The 15,083-nt window shown below is 46.8% G+C and overlaps 1 protein-coding gene across 2 annotated transcripts in view; it reads right to left on the bottom strand.

The window, feature by feature from the left end:
• The window catches only part of Abca1 (ATP binding cassette subfamily A member 1), a 114,867-nt gene that overhangs the window by 25,341 nt on the left and 74,443 nt on the right, over positions 1 to 15,083 (bottom strand). Inside the window, exons 17-30 of one of the 2 annotated variants that reach the window (XM_050164778.1) lie at positions 14,829 to 15,033; positions 13,648 to 13,761; positions 11,674 to 11,845; positions 11,411 to 11,542; positions 10,668 to 10,810; positions 10,301 to 10,438; positions 9,528 to 9,748; positions 8,225 to 8,297; positions 7,137 to 7,339; positions 5,678 to 5,726; positions 5,381 to 5,494; positions 4,006 to 4,154; positions 2,309 to 2,433; positions 1,504 to 1,602 (exon numbers count right to left, since the gene is read on the bottom strand). In XM_050164778.1, coding sequence (XP_050020735.1) covers positions 1,504 to 1,602; positions 2,309 to 2,433; positions 4,006 to 4,154; positions 5,381 to 5,494; positions 5,678 to 5,726; positions 7,137 to 7,339; positions 8,225 to 8,297; positions 9,528 to 9,748; positions 10,301 to 10,438; positions 10,668 to 10,810; positions 11,411 to 11,542; positions 11,674 to 11,845; positions 13,648 to 13,761; positions 14,829 to 15,033 — 1,937 coding nt within the window. Of the gene's footprint in view, positions 1 to 1,503; positions 1,603 to 2,308; positions 2,434 to 4,005; positions 4,155 to 5,380; positions 5,495 to 5,677; positions 5,727 to 7,136; positions 7,340 to 8,118; positions 8,198 to 8,224; positions 8,298 to 9,527; positions 9,749 to 10,300; positions 10,439 to 10,667; positions 10,811 to 11,410; positions 11,543 to 11,673; positions 11,846 to 13,647; positions 13,762 to 14,828; positions 15,034 to 15,083 lie in introns of both variants that reach the window. The other variant, XM_050164771.1, reaches the window with a different exon arrangement.

Genomic DNA, 15,083 nt, shown 5'->3' with positions numbered 1-15,083 from the left:
GAACCCATATGGCCCAGTTATTATCACCTTACCTCATTCTTCCTTCCTGAAAAGCCTGCACACAGAATCCCACAGGTAGGGTGAAGTCAAGAAGAATCTGTGTCCTTCTCTACCCTCAGCATCTTTTTAGCTGTTCCCAATGTTAGCTGCTGGATTTACCACCAGTAAGAACTAGCTGAAGTACATAGATTATTTAGTAACTATTTACTACGGTTTGAGTCTTCTATGTCTTCCAAATGCTCCTAAACTAAAGGCTTGGCCTCCAGATTATGGTGCTATTGGGAGTTGGCAGAGTCCTTAAGCCATATAACCTAAGAGAAGGAAGTTATGCCATTGAGGACACATGTTAAAAGGAAATATTGAGACCCCTACCCTTCCTTGTCTCCTTTTGCTTCCTAGATTGGTTTTTATGACGTGAGCAGCTTGTGGGCTCTTATGTTTGAATACTTGATTCCCCAGTTGCTAAAACTATTTGGGGAGGATTAGGAGGTATGGCCTTGTTGGAGAAGTTACATCATTGGGAGAGGGTCTGGAGATTTCAAAAGATTTGTAACATTCAAAAAACTCTGCTTCCTGTTTGTGGATGAGGATGCAAGCTGTCAGCTACTGCTCCAGCATGTCCCTTCCTGCCAGCTGCCATGTTCTTCACTATGATGGTCACAGAGTCCTCTATCCCTCTGGAACTGTAAGCCACCCAAAGTCCCTCCTTCTATAAGCTGCTTTGGTCATGGTGTCTTATCATAGCAACAGAAAGGGAGCTAAAACAAACACTAATTAAGAGCTGATAAATACACAGAAACCATTCGTCTAGGAATCTGCTGGGTCTTGTATACACAGCCACCATGTTCAGTGCTCTGACATAAGATTGCCATCCTCCCCTTTGAGGCTTGGGATTCTAAATCTCCTTCTCTAGGTATCTATCACCTTGTCTCCCAGTTTCTTAGCTATCACTCTGTGGCTTTATGACCCCAGGCAGAAATTCTGTTTGGACCTGCACACTTGAAGTTACCTCCACCAGCCCCGTTCTCTCCCCATCACCTCTGCACTGGCTTCATTCAGCAGAGCTTCCTCACGCCTTGCTCCTTACAGACATACATAGTCCACTGCGCTTATCACTGAGTTTACTTTCTTACTATTTAAAACTTGTCCTGAATGTCTGATGATAATATGCAACTGAACAGAAAGAGAGTGTGGGCTGTTATCAAAGAAATCAGTCTCTCATCTTTTCAGGTTAATGTGGAGATGAGCGAATCTATAAACTGCACACTCCCCCTTCCACCCGTCTACTCTGGAATCCAACTTTACTGGTGTGAAGAGTTAACAAATGTTGGTAATGATTTGTTATGAAGGATGTTAGAAGATTCTATTTGCTCCTAAATTCTTTGATTTGATTACTGCCTGGCCTTTTAAGATAAAATCTGACTAAAAGGCTAAACAATGGTGGTCACAATGTAAGAGGCATTAGCACCAGAAAGAAAACAAGGTGGCTGAAGCATTACTCACGGAATCGGGTCTCCTTCCATGCAACGGGTCCCGAAGCCTGGGTCTCTGGTCAGAGCATTCAGGAGCTTCTGGGTGCCCGAGTCCCCTGGAGCATCATTACTGCAGGTACACGAGAGAAATCCCAATCAGCAAGTTCACCCGAACAAGGATTCAGGGGTAGGAAAGGTTTCCTACAGAGCTACCTCAGCTAAGCACTTCCCAGAAAACAGGCTTTTAAACCAAAACAAGTAAAACACAGACGCCACCTGTGAGGAGCGTCATACATGTGGCATCACGGTAACATACTGTACCCCCAGTGGAACATGTACAAAGAGGTTACATGTGAAGATGTGTGTATACATACACACAAAGACATGTGCACTTCGTGTGAAATAAAAAAAATGATTAAGGATCAGCATTTCAAAGCTACTTTGGAAATTATCTATTTGCCACAGACAGCTAGGACCTTCCGAGAACAGAGAGGCAGATTTTATTGACTATTTGTACGAACAATTAAAAAGACCAAGAAAACAATGTGTCCAGGTCACAAACACAAGCCATGATCTATAGCTATGGGACCATACTAGGTCAGTAGCTAGAAAGGGGTCAAACAAACCTTTGAGTATAGATTATGAAAGTGAGGCAGAGAAAAAAATGACTAGTTCACTATCTATATATGACTGCATACACATATCACACACACACACACACACACACCAGGAAGAGAGCAAGTCCCTATCTCAACCCTTTTCAAACTTCCCTCTACATCATGAACACTTTCATCTACAGCCCTCCAGTGTAGGAGAACTAAAGAAAACAAACATACCTGACAAACGTGTACTGTTCATTATACATCCAGGGCTGAAGTTCCAGGCTGGGGTACTTGCCAAAGGGTGGCACGATCAGGCTGAAGACCAGGGCAATGCAAACGAAGACAGCCGGCAGGACAATCTATAGACAGGCATTGGGAGGCGAAGGAACCACAGGACAAAAAAAAAAAAAAAAAAAAAAAAAAAAAAAAAAAAAAAAAAAAAAACAGTCAGAAATCTACAAATCTACACAGCGATGAGAGGCACAGGCAAGGCCCATGGCTGAATTCCACCTATACATTTTTGGCAGCTGGGAGGCAAAGGAGCCTGAAAATTATCCTTTTTCCTCCTTAGCATTTCCTAAAGTGGACAGCACAACCCGGCAGAGGCACAACCTGGGACTGTCGCAGAGTAAAAGGCCACAATGACTAAAACGTTAAGCCCTGCTCTTTCTTCCCTCTAAAGACTGAGAAAAACCAGGCTGGGTCATAGACTCAGCCAAAGGCTGAGAGAAACAGCCCTGGACCAGGAAACAGAAGACCCTGATCCTGGTTCTGTCTGTTCTGCAGGGGTTCCTATGTGACATCTGAATCTCTGAAAGCTGAGAACACAGAACCAACTCTATAGCCATGTCCTCCCCCAGAAGGAGTGGCAGCCACTGTCTCCCCTATGAGCACCAGGAAAAAGCATTCTTATCTAAATCCTTCCTTGAAATTCTCCAAACTTTCTGTATCCTTTCTTCAGATCCAACCAAAATATCTTTTGATTCATTTCTGAAAAATCGACCTTCACAACTTCAATGCTTCAATGATCACCCTGACCATGAGTGTGGCTCGGTAGTAGTTTTCCTAGAACGTGCACATTCCTAGCCTCCATCTCCAGGGCCCTAAGAAATCAAACAGGAACTCTGGTTTTAGCATTTCTGAGTTCCAATACAGAAAATTATCACTGGATGAATAATTCCACTGGGAAGCACTGTAGTGAGAATCAACTTATTTAATACCCCATCTCGTGGTTATTTGTGGTGCTATTTTCATTATCCCCATCTACAAACTAGAGCCCTATGGAACGGAGAAAAGTCAGCCAGTGGTCAATCAAGATCCAGGTTGGCTGGCTTCAAACTCACGCTTTAAAGGAATGCCGCTCAGGTGGTCTGCAGGGCAGACGTGTTCTCTATGGTTCTTTGTTTTATATTGTGAAATAAATGTATTCCATTCTAACTGATCAAGCCGGCATGCAAACGGCATACGGGAGCTGCGTGCAGTTACATCCTTAGCCTCATGTACATTGCACAGCAGTTACACATAATCAGAGAAAAATACCATATTTCTAATAATAAGTGCACTATCAAGCACATCTCAGCAGGGCAGTGCCTGTGTTATGAGAATTAAATTTGCCCAACCAGTTTTTCTAAACTGTACCCCTTTGACGGTATCCTCTGAATTTCCCCCATACACACATACTAATGTCAGACTCAATTATAAAAACTTCATTTTATCCTGATAACAACCACATATCGGGCCTCATGTCCAGATGAAGAAATTGAAGCGCAAGGAAATCGCTGGCCAGCAGATGACCAAATGGCAAGAAAAACAGAATTAGTGTGGACATTGGTTAATCTGGTCCCAGTGTCTGTATCCTGACCACAGTCGCACCCCACCTTCTCTGTCCCAAGAGTCTGCAGTCCATGAAGGCGAACACCAGCACATCTCACCTGAGCAAAGAACCCTTTCCGGCTCCGTCTGGCTATCAGCAACCTCTTCCACAGAAGGGCCACGAACTGCTGTTGGGTGAGTTTCCAGCCCTTCAGCTGGTAGGAGCCTTTGCCGTCCATCCCACTGAGCAGGTCCGTCTCCCTGGATTCTGTTGAGAAGAAAATATGGAGGGATCACCTCTAGTCTCACCTGTATCTGACTGACCTCGCTCTTTCCTCTGGAAACTTGCTTGAGTCATCTCTGAAACTGCAGATTGCAGCCTTCAGGGTACCACAAAAGTTAAGGGTTTTCATGAAAAAAGCCATGTTTTTGAGGAAAAGGTTCTAGCTCAAAGTTCTATTCCTCAACATGCACACTTTCAGTCCTCATCTGACGAGCACAGAAACATGAAAGGCCTTAAGACAAACAACAATGTGCTCACAAATAAGAGAAGCAAGCTGTTCCGATGGAATAAACCGTCCTTCAGTTCTTACATCCTATGAAGCGGGTCAGGTAGGCTGACACGCACTGGTAATTAGTCTCCTCCCTTTTATATGCTTGATAAAAAGTGGACAAATTGAAAACTTCTAAGTCCTGACAATGAAATATGAATGCCGAACAAAAAGCCAGACCTATATAGTCAGACTGCAGGACCAAATAATTTTCTGTACCTAAGAACCTTGCATCCTTGTCGGAGACAAATGACTCCTAAATGGGGCACTCAGTCTACAAATTTGTTTCATTTTGTAACTCCCTCTCCATCTCAAACATACATGAACACATTCATCCACAATATGTATGTTTACGAACACAACCTCCCCTTTGATTCCTTCAAAATCAACTGCCCATTTAATAATCATTCAGGGGCTGGAGAGATAGCTCAGAGGTTAAGAGCACTGCCTGCTCTTCCAAAGGTCCTGAGTTCAGTTCCCAGCAACCACATGGTGGCTCACAACCATCTGTAATGAGATCTAGTGCCCTCTTCTGGCATGCAGGCATACATGCTAGCAGAATACTGTGTATATAATAAATAAATCTTTAAAAAAAATAATTCTCATTCAATGCCTAAAACACCAAAGGTGTGTAAGAAAGTGAGACCCTACAGAAATGGCAACAGACAAATGGGCTCAGAGCGTGGGGGGTCATCTTCTCATATCCACCTATGAAATTTTCCTATTTAATGGAGTGATAATGGTGGTCAGGTTTGACCAGACATGCCACATTGGGAAAGGGGCTTTCTCTCTCTCTCTCTCTCCTTTTTTTTTTTTTTCACTTTTCTTTGGATCTTTTTAGGATCTATGATCCTAACCAAAGGCCATCAAAGAAATAGCCGAGACACACATAAAAGACAAATTCAAGTTCAAACAACAGAACAAAAATCTTGTCCGTTCACACCTGGGTCTATGTCAGAGTCATTCGGGTCTATAGCATCATCCTCAGTGAATGGGCGCAGACAGCTCTGCTTGTCCCCGAAGGCCCGCCTGTTTCGTCTCGCTGGCAAAGTACCATCTAAATGGGCAAAGGAAGGAGTCCCACAGCTTATCAAACACATCAAACCTTCCCACAGCCAACCCCTAAGCTAAGAATAAGACTGCACCAGACTGATGCAAAGGGAAGGGTACAACAGGGGCTAGCTTCAACAGCCTGCAGAAAGCCTACCCGAACAGTGTGCAGCCCACACATCAGGGTTACCTGAGGTCTCCGCATCCACCCCACTCTCTTCGGCCACTTTGAGGAATATCTGAAAAACGATAGCAGGGGGCAATGTAAGCACCTACTTTACCAAAGAATTTACCACCACCACCACCCCCCCCCCCGTATCAGGTTGTGAAATCCCACATCAAGCCCTTAAGACCAAGAAGGTGGAGGCCACATTTATCAACAACAATTTTATCAGAGCCACTGGAGGGAGAAGCTGTTTTGGACAGAAAACCTGTCTTCATGTCTGATAGCTACCAATGCAGACAATTCTTTCCAAAATAAAACAACCTTTATGAGGGAGATGTTGACCCAGAATGAGGCAAGTCGCTTTTATCTGTGGTCCCAGACCTCTGAGCAGGACCACATTGTGACGATTTATCCAAGAGATAATGGCCAAAGGGGAATAGGTTACTTTTTACTAGAAATAAACACTATAGTAGAGGAAATCTATACGAGGTCACTGATTTCCAAACCTATCTACAGACCATGCTGCAGGAAGCACGCAACAGAAGTCGCATACAAAGTCACGTCTCCAGAAATTTTGATTCAAAGGCACAGAGGGGAGCTTTAGAAATTTTACTGTCAGCACAGATGAGGCTGCTGCACAATCTACATCAGGTGCCAGCCAAGCCAGAAATGTTTACACCCCTTCCACGCTTCAAGGCTTGTGAGGGTCCGAGAAGCATCGCTAGATAGTGAAGATAACCCGGGCTTTGAAGTCCCAAAGCTAATTCATAATCCCAGATCAACTTCCTTCACTATTAATCTTCATTCTATGATCATTACATGAGCTTTTAATGTTTAAAACTCAACACCATCAATGAAGTGACACTGGTGTACTGAACAACACTCCAGGGCATGCCCACACCCAGGGGAGTTCGCCAACACAAATGGGTTCTATGTTTTTTCATTTTTTTTTTCTCAGAGAGAATATGTTTTGGATGGGTAGAGAGGTAGGGAGTAGGTCTGGAAGGAATTGGAAGAGGGGAATTAATATGCCCAAAATATATTTCTCCAAAGAGTAAGTAAAAACATCATTTAAAAATATAAAATACAAAATCCAAAAATAATAAAATGAAAGAGGCCATGAATTTGAATGAGAGCAGGAGAAATATATGGGAAGGTTTGGAGGGTGGGGGAGGAAGAGAGAAATGTTGTAAGTAAATTATATTCACTAAACTAAATAAACAAGGTAAAAAAAATTACTGGCACCTGGCTCCAGTGGACTGCCCACAAATGTTAGCCATTTACTATATATGAGTGTTCACCATAGGTCACAATACTGCTCACACCAGGGAGCAGTCCTGATACTTCTATACACTGCTCTCTGGCACTACACTCTTACTGGGGCTGGCATTACCCAAACGTTAAAATCTCGGTAACCAACACTATAGCAGTCACGTTCCAAGTGTGGGCTGCCTCCCTGGCCTTGGGACTGTTGCCCGCTTACTTCTTCTAGGGTGGTCTCTGAGATGCCGTAACTGGAGATGCCCAGATCTGAGAGGCGATCGTCAATCTCATGGAAGAGCTCCACGAAAGCCCCTTCCTTAGCAGCTTCGTACGGCAGCACGTAAGTCAGCTCGTGGCCGATGTCTTCCACCAGCCGGGCTTCAGACACATGCTTCCTGATGAGGTTGGAGATAGCAGAGACATCTGCGGGGACAAGAGCGTGGCGCTACTTGGTCATCTCTGTTCTACAGCAAGAGCCAGCAGTCCCTGCCTTCACCCTCTGCCTGCATCTCAGAAGCACTACGGAGACACCATATTCCTAAGATGCCAAAACCCATCACCCCGCTCGTCCTGGCCTGAAAACTCCAAGAGAGAAGAGACTGTCTCTAATCCTCCTTTATGTCACCAAAGCTGGGGACACGTGTAGGTGCTGGATATGGGCCAGAGATTGAAACCTCGTGTCTACTGTGTATGTACCAGGACTCTTCGATGGAAGAGGAATTTGTAAACCATAAAGACTCTGCCCTTCTGTAAACTTTCAGATAAGGCTATTCTTTATTTACTTCTGAAGATGGCTAATCAAACAGTTTATGAGAGTGGAACTCTTCCTGCATAAAGCCAGCTGTTGGGACTGGGTAGAGACAGCCAGCTCAGTATTTTTATTCCATATGCCGCTGGGGATACTGGTCCCTCATAGGCACTGCTCGAGGGAAATGGAAATGCTATTCTTCATCTCCTAGGCTCTCACCTTTCTTATATGTTGAGTTCAACTCCCTTCCTGCTGGCTTGGCCCTCCAACATCTCATCCAGGAACCACTCCTCCCAAGGCATTCCCCAGACTCCCGGTCACCTCTGTTCTCTGGGATACTGCCCTTCCAGCCCCGAGACCAAGCCCCATGCTCCCCAGCAAGCGTTAGGCCAAGCCACCACCAAGCTGCATTCACTCCCTCCACCACCCGGTCCAGCCCAGCCCAGCAGCAAACCTTGAGTCAGCGCCACCAGCCTCTGCACCTCTCCTCCTCCGCCTCCACTCTGCCCAGCTGCGGGGAGCTCAGGCACCACCTGAATAAGAAACCCCAGAGTCCTTACCGATGGTCAGCGTGTCACTTTCATGGTCGCTGCCCAGGCCAGCATCAGAACTGCTCTGAGAAACACTGTCCTCCTGATGGCAAAGAAGGAGGTGAGAACGGGTCAGGGGGCGAGCCGGGTATAGACACCACCACCTTTGAGGGAGAGAGCATCCAGGAAGTTCTACTGACAACAGCCAGAGCAGAAAGCTTGCCCTGCAAAGTGTGCAGCTGGCAGCCATGTTTCAGAGGCCCCTGCTATGGGGTGTGGGTTCTATGTGTGTTCTTAGCCTGACTGACTACGGTAAAAGAGGTCAGCACACTGACAGTCAACAGAACCGTGTGACATTAGATCAATGCTGCCATGGGACATTTGCCCACAGTCCCAGCAAGGGATTTACCTGACCGCTTATCTAGTTTCATGTTACCCAATGGTAATACGCATTCAGTTGCTCAGGCACCCTTCTTAACATGCAGATACGGATTCAGTCGGTCTCAACAACGAGGCTCAGGTCACCATGTTTCTACCAAATTCCCAGTGGAGCCTGATGTCGCCAGTCCTCAGAACTCACCTGAGTAAGTGAATAAGGAGGCTCCAGCTACAAGGAGAGTTAAGCAGCTAAGAGTTCAAAGCTGGGGGCAGGGCCCAGGTAGGTGGTATGGTTTGATTACACGTAGAAATCTCAAAAGAGAAGCAAACCAGATCCAGGGTTCTAGTCCCGACCGTGATGTACTTGCTGGCAGACCCTGACTACGCTACAGACTCCTATAAGGCTCACCTGCTTCATCTGAGACTATAAGCATAATGCTGTCTTCCCTGCATCACTCTCTATGTTGAGATGAAGATGTGGAAAAAACATTAGAATGAAAGTGGACTATTACCATTACTGTCTCTTAAACCCACATGTTATACATGGCGTAAGGCTGTGTATAGTAGATATTCGATGTTTCATAGTTCCAAAGTTAGGGTCAATGAGATTTAAAGGCAATAATCAGGAATGGCAGGGCATTTTGAAGCCAAGGCTCTTCTTACCTCTTGGCAAGTCTCTTTCCTTTGACAGAATAAAGCCCTCAAAGAACTTTCTCCATCACTCAGGGTTAGTACCAGAGGGAAACTAGAATGGGCTGCAACAGAACTAGCGGTTGGAACAGCGGTCTCCCGGGCCTTCCGCGCGCCAGCTGTGATGCACTACAACAGGCCCGCAAAGCAAGAGGAACGCCGCCACATCTTGGCAACGCGGGGCACAGATGCACAAGCCGTCTAAGCCAACAAGTCCTGGCTGCCTCGTCCCCACAACCAGCCGAGCCTCGAGATTGCCGCTCACCTTCTTCAGACACGACACTGTGCTGCTACTGTTCCTGCAGGAACTGAGAGACGATTCCACGTCTTTCTTGACCAGGGTCAGGTAGTAACCTGTTCCCAGCTGGTTCTTCAGAAATAGGGAGGAGCCCACACAGCACAGTTTCCCATGGGAAATGATGGCGATTCTGTCCCCCAGGATGTCGGCTTCATCCATGTGGTGTGTGGACAAGATAATGGTGCGGCCTGCCAGGCACAGACACAAGGAGATGTAACCGTGGGGCCTGTCCATTCTCACTGATCATAATGGCAGGGACAACAGAGATGTCGCATATGCGAAGGATCTCTAGGAGGCCCTTAACCTCTGTAGGCATGTCCCCAGGATGGCCAAGTTTGGGGTACAGCTGTTGCATTGTTACAGAAAAGGGGGTAATATTTATCTGGGAACCTGTCCCACTGAATGGGCTAAGAGGTTTACAGACATTCCCCCTCGGTCGGGGCAAAACAAACAAGAACACAGACTCTGTGCTCATGAGTCTTAGACTACAGGACAGCGTAACTACACACACATGTGTGCCTATGCCCTTTCTGCTCTCCGGGTCGGCCCTTAAATAATGAAACATAAGCTTTAAGTATCACACAAACCAGGCCTCCTCCCTCTCCCAGGACAGGCCCTGGGTAAGGAGGTGCCATACTTTTCTTGAGAAGCAATTCTGTTACCCTAACAAAAACAGCCACAACACTCAAGAGCCACCCTGCACCCCAGCTTCATGACCGGAAATAAATAAGAGCGTGTACCTTGTCGATACTTCAGCAGGAGCTCCCATATTCCCCTGCGAGAGTAAGGGTCCACACCTGCTGTGGGTTCATCCAGAATGACAACCTTGGATCCACCCACAAAGGCCAAGGCCACAGACAGTTTCCTCTGCATCCCGCCTACAAAACAGAGCAACGCACAACCTCACATGGTGAGCGGGGGTAGAGGTGGAGAGAGACGGCTGCAGGCGTCCAGCTGGAGACAGAGCATAGAGAGGACAGGCTACCATGACCTGGAGACACGGAGGGGGGACAGGCGACTGGGACCACCCACCCAGTCTTGGACCTTGGGGTCTTTTTCTGGAGGAGGAAGGAAAAGAAGATGGAAAAGGAAGGTCGCAGGGCTCACCTGAGAGCTGGTTGGTTTTGCTCTTCAGCTTGCTGGGGGGTAAGCCGACATCCAGGGCCATCTGCTCCATCTCTGCTTTCACGTGCTTCTCCGAGAGCCCCTTCAGGCGGGCATAGAACCAGATGTGCTCTTCAACGGTCAGCCTGGAGGACAGAGGGGTAAGTCAGCCCTGAGTTCTGCAGGATGTATGTCCCCTGCCTATTGTTCTTCTCTTCCAGCTCGTCCTTGCCTCTGAAAAATAGTCAGTTTCTAGAAACAGTAACCAGAAGGAAGAACTCAGGGTACACAGATAATGGGCCATCATAGGAACTGCTTGGGAGATAATGGATCGTTTAAATCCTATTCCTTGCAGGCCTGGTCACAGGGCTTCTTAGAGTTAAAACTTGAAATCCCAGCTTATCAGATGGTTCTCACTTCACTGTTCTGTTAACCAAGTTGGCTCAGGATTCACTTGGAGTCAATGGCCCTCAACGGGTCTCAAGGTCTGAGTCTAAGGAAAGGGAGAACCCTGGGAAGCCCAGAAGCCCAAGTAACTGGATTTAGATAAGAGAACATTAAGACAACTTCACCTCCTTTTTCCTCTGAAATCAAAAGGTAACTTGGCCACCTTGGGCCATGAGAGGTAGGACCTTCCACCTTGCACCCCAAGAAGGGAAATTCTTGAGTACCACTCTACTGAGAACACCAGGACTCCCGGGTCACACACCGGAAAGGGTGGCGCTCTGTATGCTTTTGCTACTCACATGTCAAACAACACATTATGCTGGGGACAGACGCCCAGGTTCTGCCGGATGGAACTCATCTCAGAGCGAATGTCCTTTCCCAGAATGTAGGCGGTGCCAGAAGTTGGGGGGAACAACCCAGTGAGGATTGACCTGAGGGCAAGAGGAACAAACTCAAGAGCCAGGTAGACCCTGTCTTACCTCTCCTTAGTGGCCTTAGGTCTACATTTCTAAGCCAGGGTTTCCCGCAGCAAATCTTGTGAGAGCCACACCCCTTTTCTTACATGGTGGTGGTCTTCCCCGCTCCATTGTGACCCAGGAAGGAGGTGATCTGGCCCTCGTAAAAATTGAGCGCCAAGCCATCCACAGCCACCTTCATGCCATCTCGGTAAACCTTCACCAGGTTCTGGATGGACACACCCAGCCTCAGGTGAGTGGGTTCCTCTTCCATGCAGACTGTGACGGGAGAAGAGAGACAGAGGTGAACCCGCAGGACTCACTGACCTGACCAGCAGAGTGACCAAATACAAAAGTCAGCGCTTAGCCCTTCGGGACGAGCTTCTCTCCCTGCTCAACACTGCACATACACAGAAGATAAAATAATTAAAGCCCTTCGGGGCATGCGTGCTGATGCAAGGGATGAACTTAGAACACTAGTCTGTTAATAAAAATGGGCTGCACAGATGATTCAAATGCAGGATGCCAACTGTCACTTTAAAATACATAGCTAAAAGTGTCACTGATGCTCATACCATAGAATACTCCTCAGTAAGAAAAGGCAATAAACTATTAAAATGCATCATAGCGGATCTCAAAAGGATTATACTGAGTGAGGAAAAGATTCACTCTCAAAACTTGCCTATTACCCAGTTCCATCTCCATAATATCCAGGCAATAACAAAACTGTAAGGGTCAGTAAGAAATACACGGCTAACAGACATCAGATAGTAAAGCGGAAGGGAGAACTAGCCAGGACTGTTATGCAGTATCAATAGAGATCTCTGGAGTGACGAAACAGTTCTGCATCTTGACTGATAAGACAGAGCAAAAATCTACACACATGATCAAATTTTTCAGACCTCAAAACCAAGTGTGAGATGAGGAATCTAATGGTCTGTGAACTGCACCAATGCCAGCTTCAAACTATCCTTCTGTTCTAGGTTTGGAAACTACATTTGAGTTATGCACGGCGTTACTACCTTGGGGGAAGCCATGAAGAGTATAAAGGAACCCCCTCACACGCTTGTCTGGCAACGCCTTGTGAGTCTATTAGTGCAAAATAAGCAGAGCCCTTTGTGTGGCTGGGTGGTTGTTCGGGAATGGGAGCAACTGAGGGCTGAGAACAGACAGGCAGCCTAGGGAAGGGGATGCTGGGCCGGAGGCTGAAGAGCAGGAAAGGAAGAGTTTGAAAGTCAGGCAAGTGAGTGGGAGAAAAGGCTGCACTGTGGGAGGAAGCCCTGTAGACAAGGTCTGGATGTGGAAGAACACGACATGGTCCAGGCACACAGGGAGAGGCACTGCAGGAGAAGAGAACAGTGGGGAAAGGAGCAGGACGGTGCATGGGGCACCACATGAAGGGTACCATCTTTAACCACCAGAGACCCAATGAAGGGGACAGAAGAGAAACCTATGATGGCATAGGAAGGAAGCAGATCTACTGATGGTGCAGGGAAGAAGTAGATCGTCTGACAGTACAGAAAGGTAGCTGACTATGCTCAATGCAGAAGGAAGCCATACTGAGCACAAAGACACAAACACAAAACCTGGATAACCGAGGCATCTCTACTGGTAGTCAGGAATAGGAGAGGGTTAGAGTCCTGTGTAAAGAAGGGTAAGAAGCTATGGAGTACAAGCTGAGTCTATATCAGCCACCTGGCATCCACCTATACCATTGCTGGCATAGAGCACCACAGCCAGGCAGGCAGAGAGATTAGGTCCACAATCATGGCTAACTCCTCATTCCTCCTGGTTTCGCATGCCAGCACAATTGTCTAAGAAGGAAAAACAAGGGTATACTGACCACACTATACTTTCTGTCCCACAAGTGGGGAGACGACGGTACGGCTCCTCAGGAGCCCTGCAGGATTCCCACTAAGCCAGTGAAGACAGCAATGGCATGGGTGTATTGGAAAAGAGAGCACTGCATGGGAATTTTCTGCCTCAACTGTGGCTTTAGAATGTTTTTAAACAGAAGAGAGATGGCCTTCCCTAGTGGGACAGCAGCACCAAGTGTAGGGAGTGCACGTCAGGGTACTTACTTTCTGATGCTCCTTTCTGGCCGGAACCAAGATGACTCTTCTCTTCAATTTCCTCCCCGAACCAGTAGGACTTGGTACAAGGGAAATACCAGGGCCTGGGAATCCCATACTGCCCTGAAAGGAATGCACAGGCATGATCCAAGCTGGTGCCATCCGAGCACTTCTGACGTTTTCTAGCCAGACTCTTTTCCTCCTTACACAGTCTTGGGGGAAGCAATAGACTGGCACTGAGGTGGAGGCAGACCACTAATGCTTGCTCAGACTTACTATGTAGATCATATATTCTGCTCCTCCCCATGGCTTCCCAACAACCCCAGATGGCAACACCATCCTCACTTTAGAGATGAGCCATGTAGAGAAGGCCATGTAGCCTACCCAAGGTCACTTACCCAGTAAATATGGATTCAGAATTTGAATCTCAATCTATACGATGCAATTTGTATACTCAATGGAGGAAGGGTCAAAATTCAGATAGGTTCAAAAAAATTACACATAGACTTCCTTGCAAGAGAGTCAGAGGGTGAACAAAAGCCTAACTCTGCCTCCTAAAATCTGATCTTGTGTGGAAATGTATCCCAAAGAGAACATCAAAATTGTTACTGAATACTAATGTGACTTAAACCATGTGTAAGTGCTAAGACCTAAAGATTTGTGTGTGTGTGTATGTGTGTGTGTGTGTGTGTATATATATATATATATATATCATAACCTATAACTAAGAACCAGAAGCTCTCCTAAGGCTTCTATCACTGGAGACAAAGAATCCAGAACCCAGTCAGCACCGAGAGGAATCTACCAGACTCTGACCCAATGTTGTCCCACTGGGGTCATCTCTAAGCACCAACACTTAACAGCCATCTTACCTCAGGCAAATCACTTAAACTCTCAGCTAGATCTCTCCTACAGCAAGAGCCCAAAGCAATCTCTGGAACCAGAGGGTGTAAAGTTCTTTGCGCAGTACCAGGTACACTGGGCTCAAGCGTGCATGACCCCGTGGTACTAACGGATGCACTTTCAGCACAGGTGACTTTCCTTGTACCGTTTGCTTTTCGCGGGTTTAAAGTCACTCCCTGGGAGACACCCCCCTCCCCCTCAGCCTTCAGCAATTGCAACACAAAGAAAGGACAGATCTATAGGCAGACAAAGTCAGTTAGCCAAAGCGGTCTGGAAGCGTGGTGTACCTGGAAAAACGGCTTCGATGTACCACGTCATCACTCCATAGAGGAAGGTGTCAAACAGCATCATGGACAGTGCGGTGGTGAGATTAAAGCCGTCTTCCTCCACCGGGCTCTCAAAGAGATTGTCCCATTGCACCCCTATGCCTTGCTCCTCAAAAAGGGCAAAGTATTCACAGCCAAATCCAAAAGCCACGGGAGACAGAAGACTCTGAGAGGAAGAACAACGGTAAAGGGTCTTAGTCCTCTTCTCTCTCACTT

Source organism: Alexandromys fortis, unplaced genomic scaffold (genome assembly GCF_014885135.2).
Source record: "Alexandromys fortis isolate MF-2015 unplaced genomic scaffold, M_Fortis_MF-2015_v1.1 scaffold_18, whole genome shotgun sequence".
NCBI lineage: Eukaryota > Metazoa > Chordata > Mammalia > Rodentia > Cricetidae > Alexandromys > Alexandromys fortis.
This window is presented reverse-complemented; position numbering and strand designations above follow the sequence as displayed.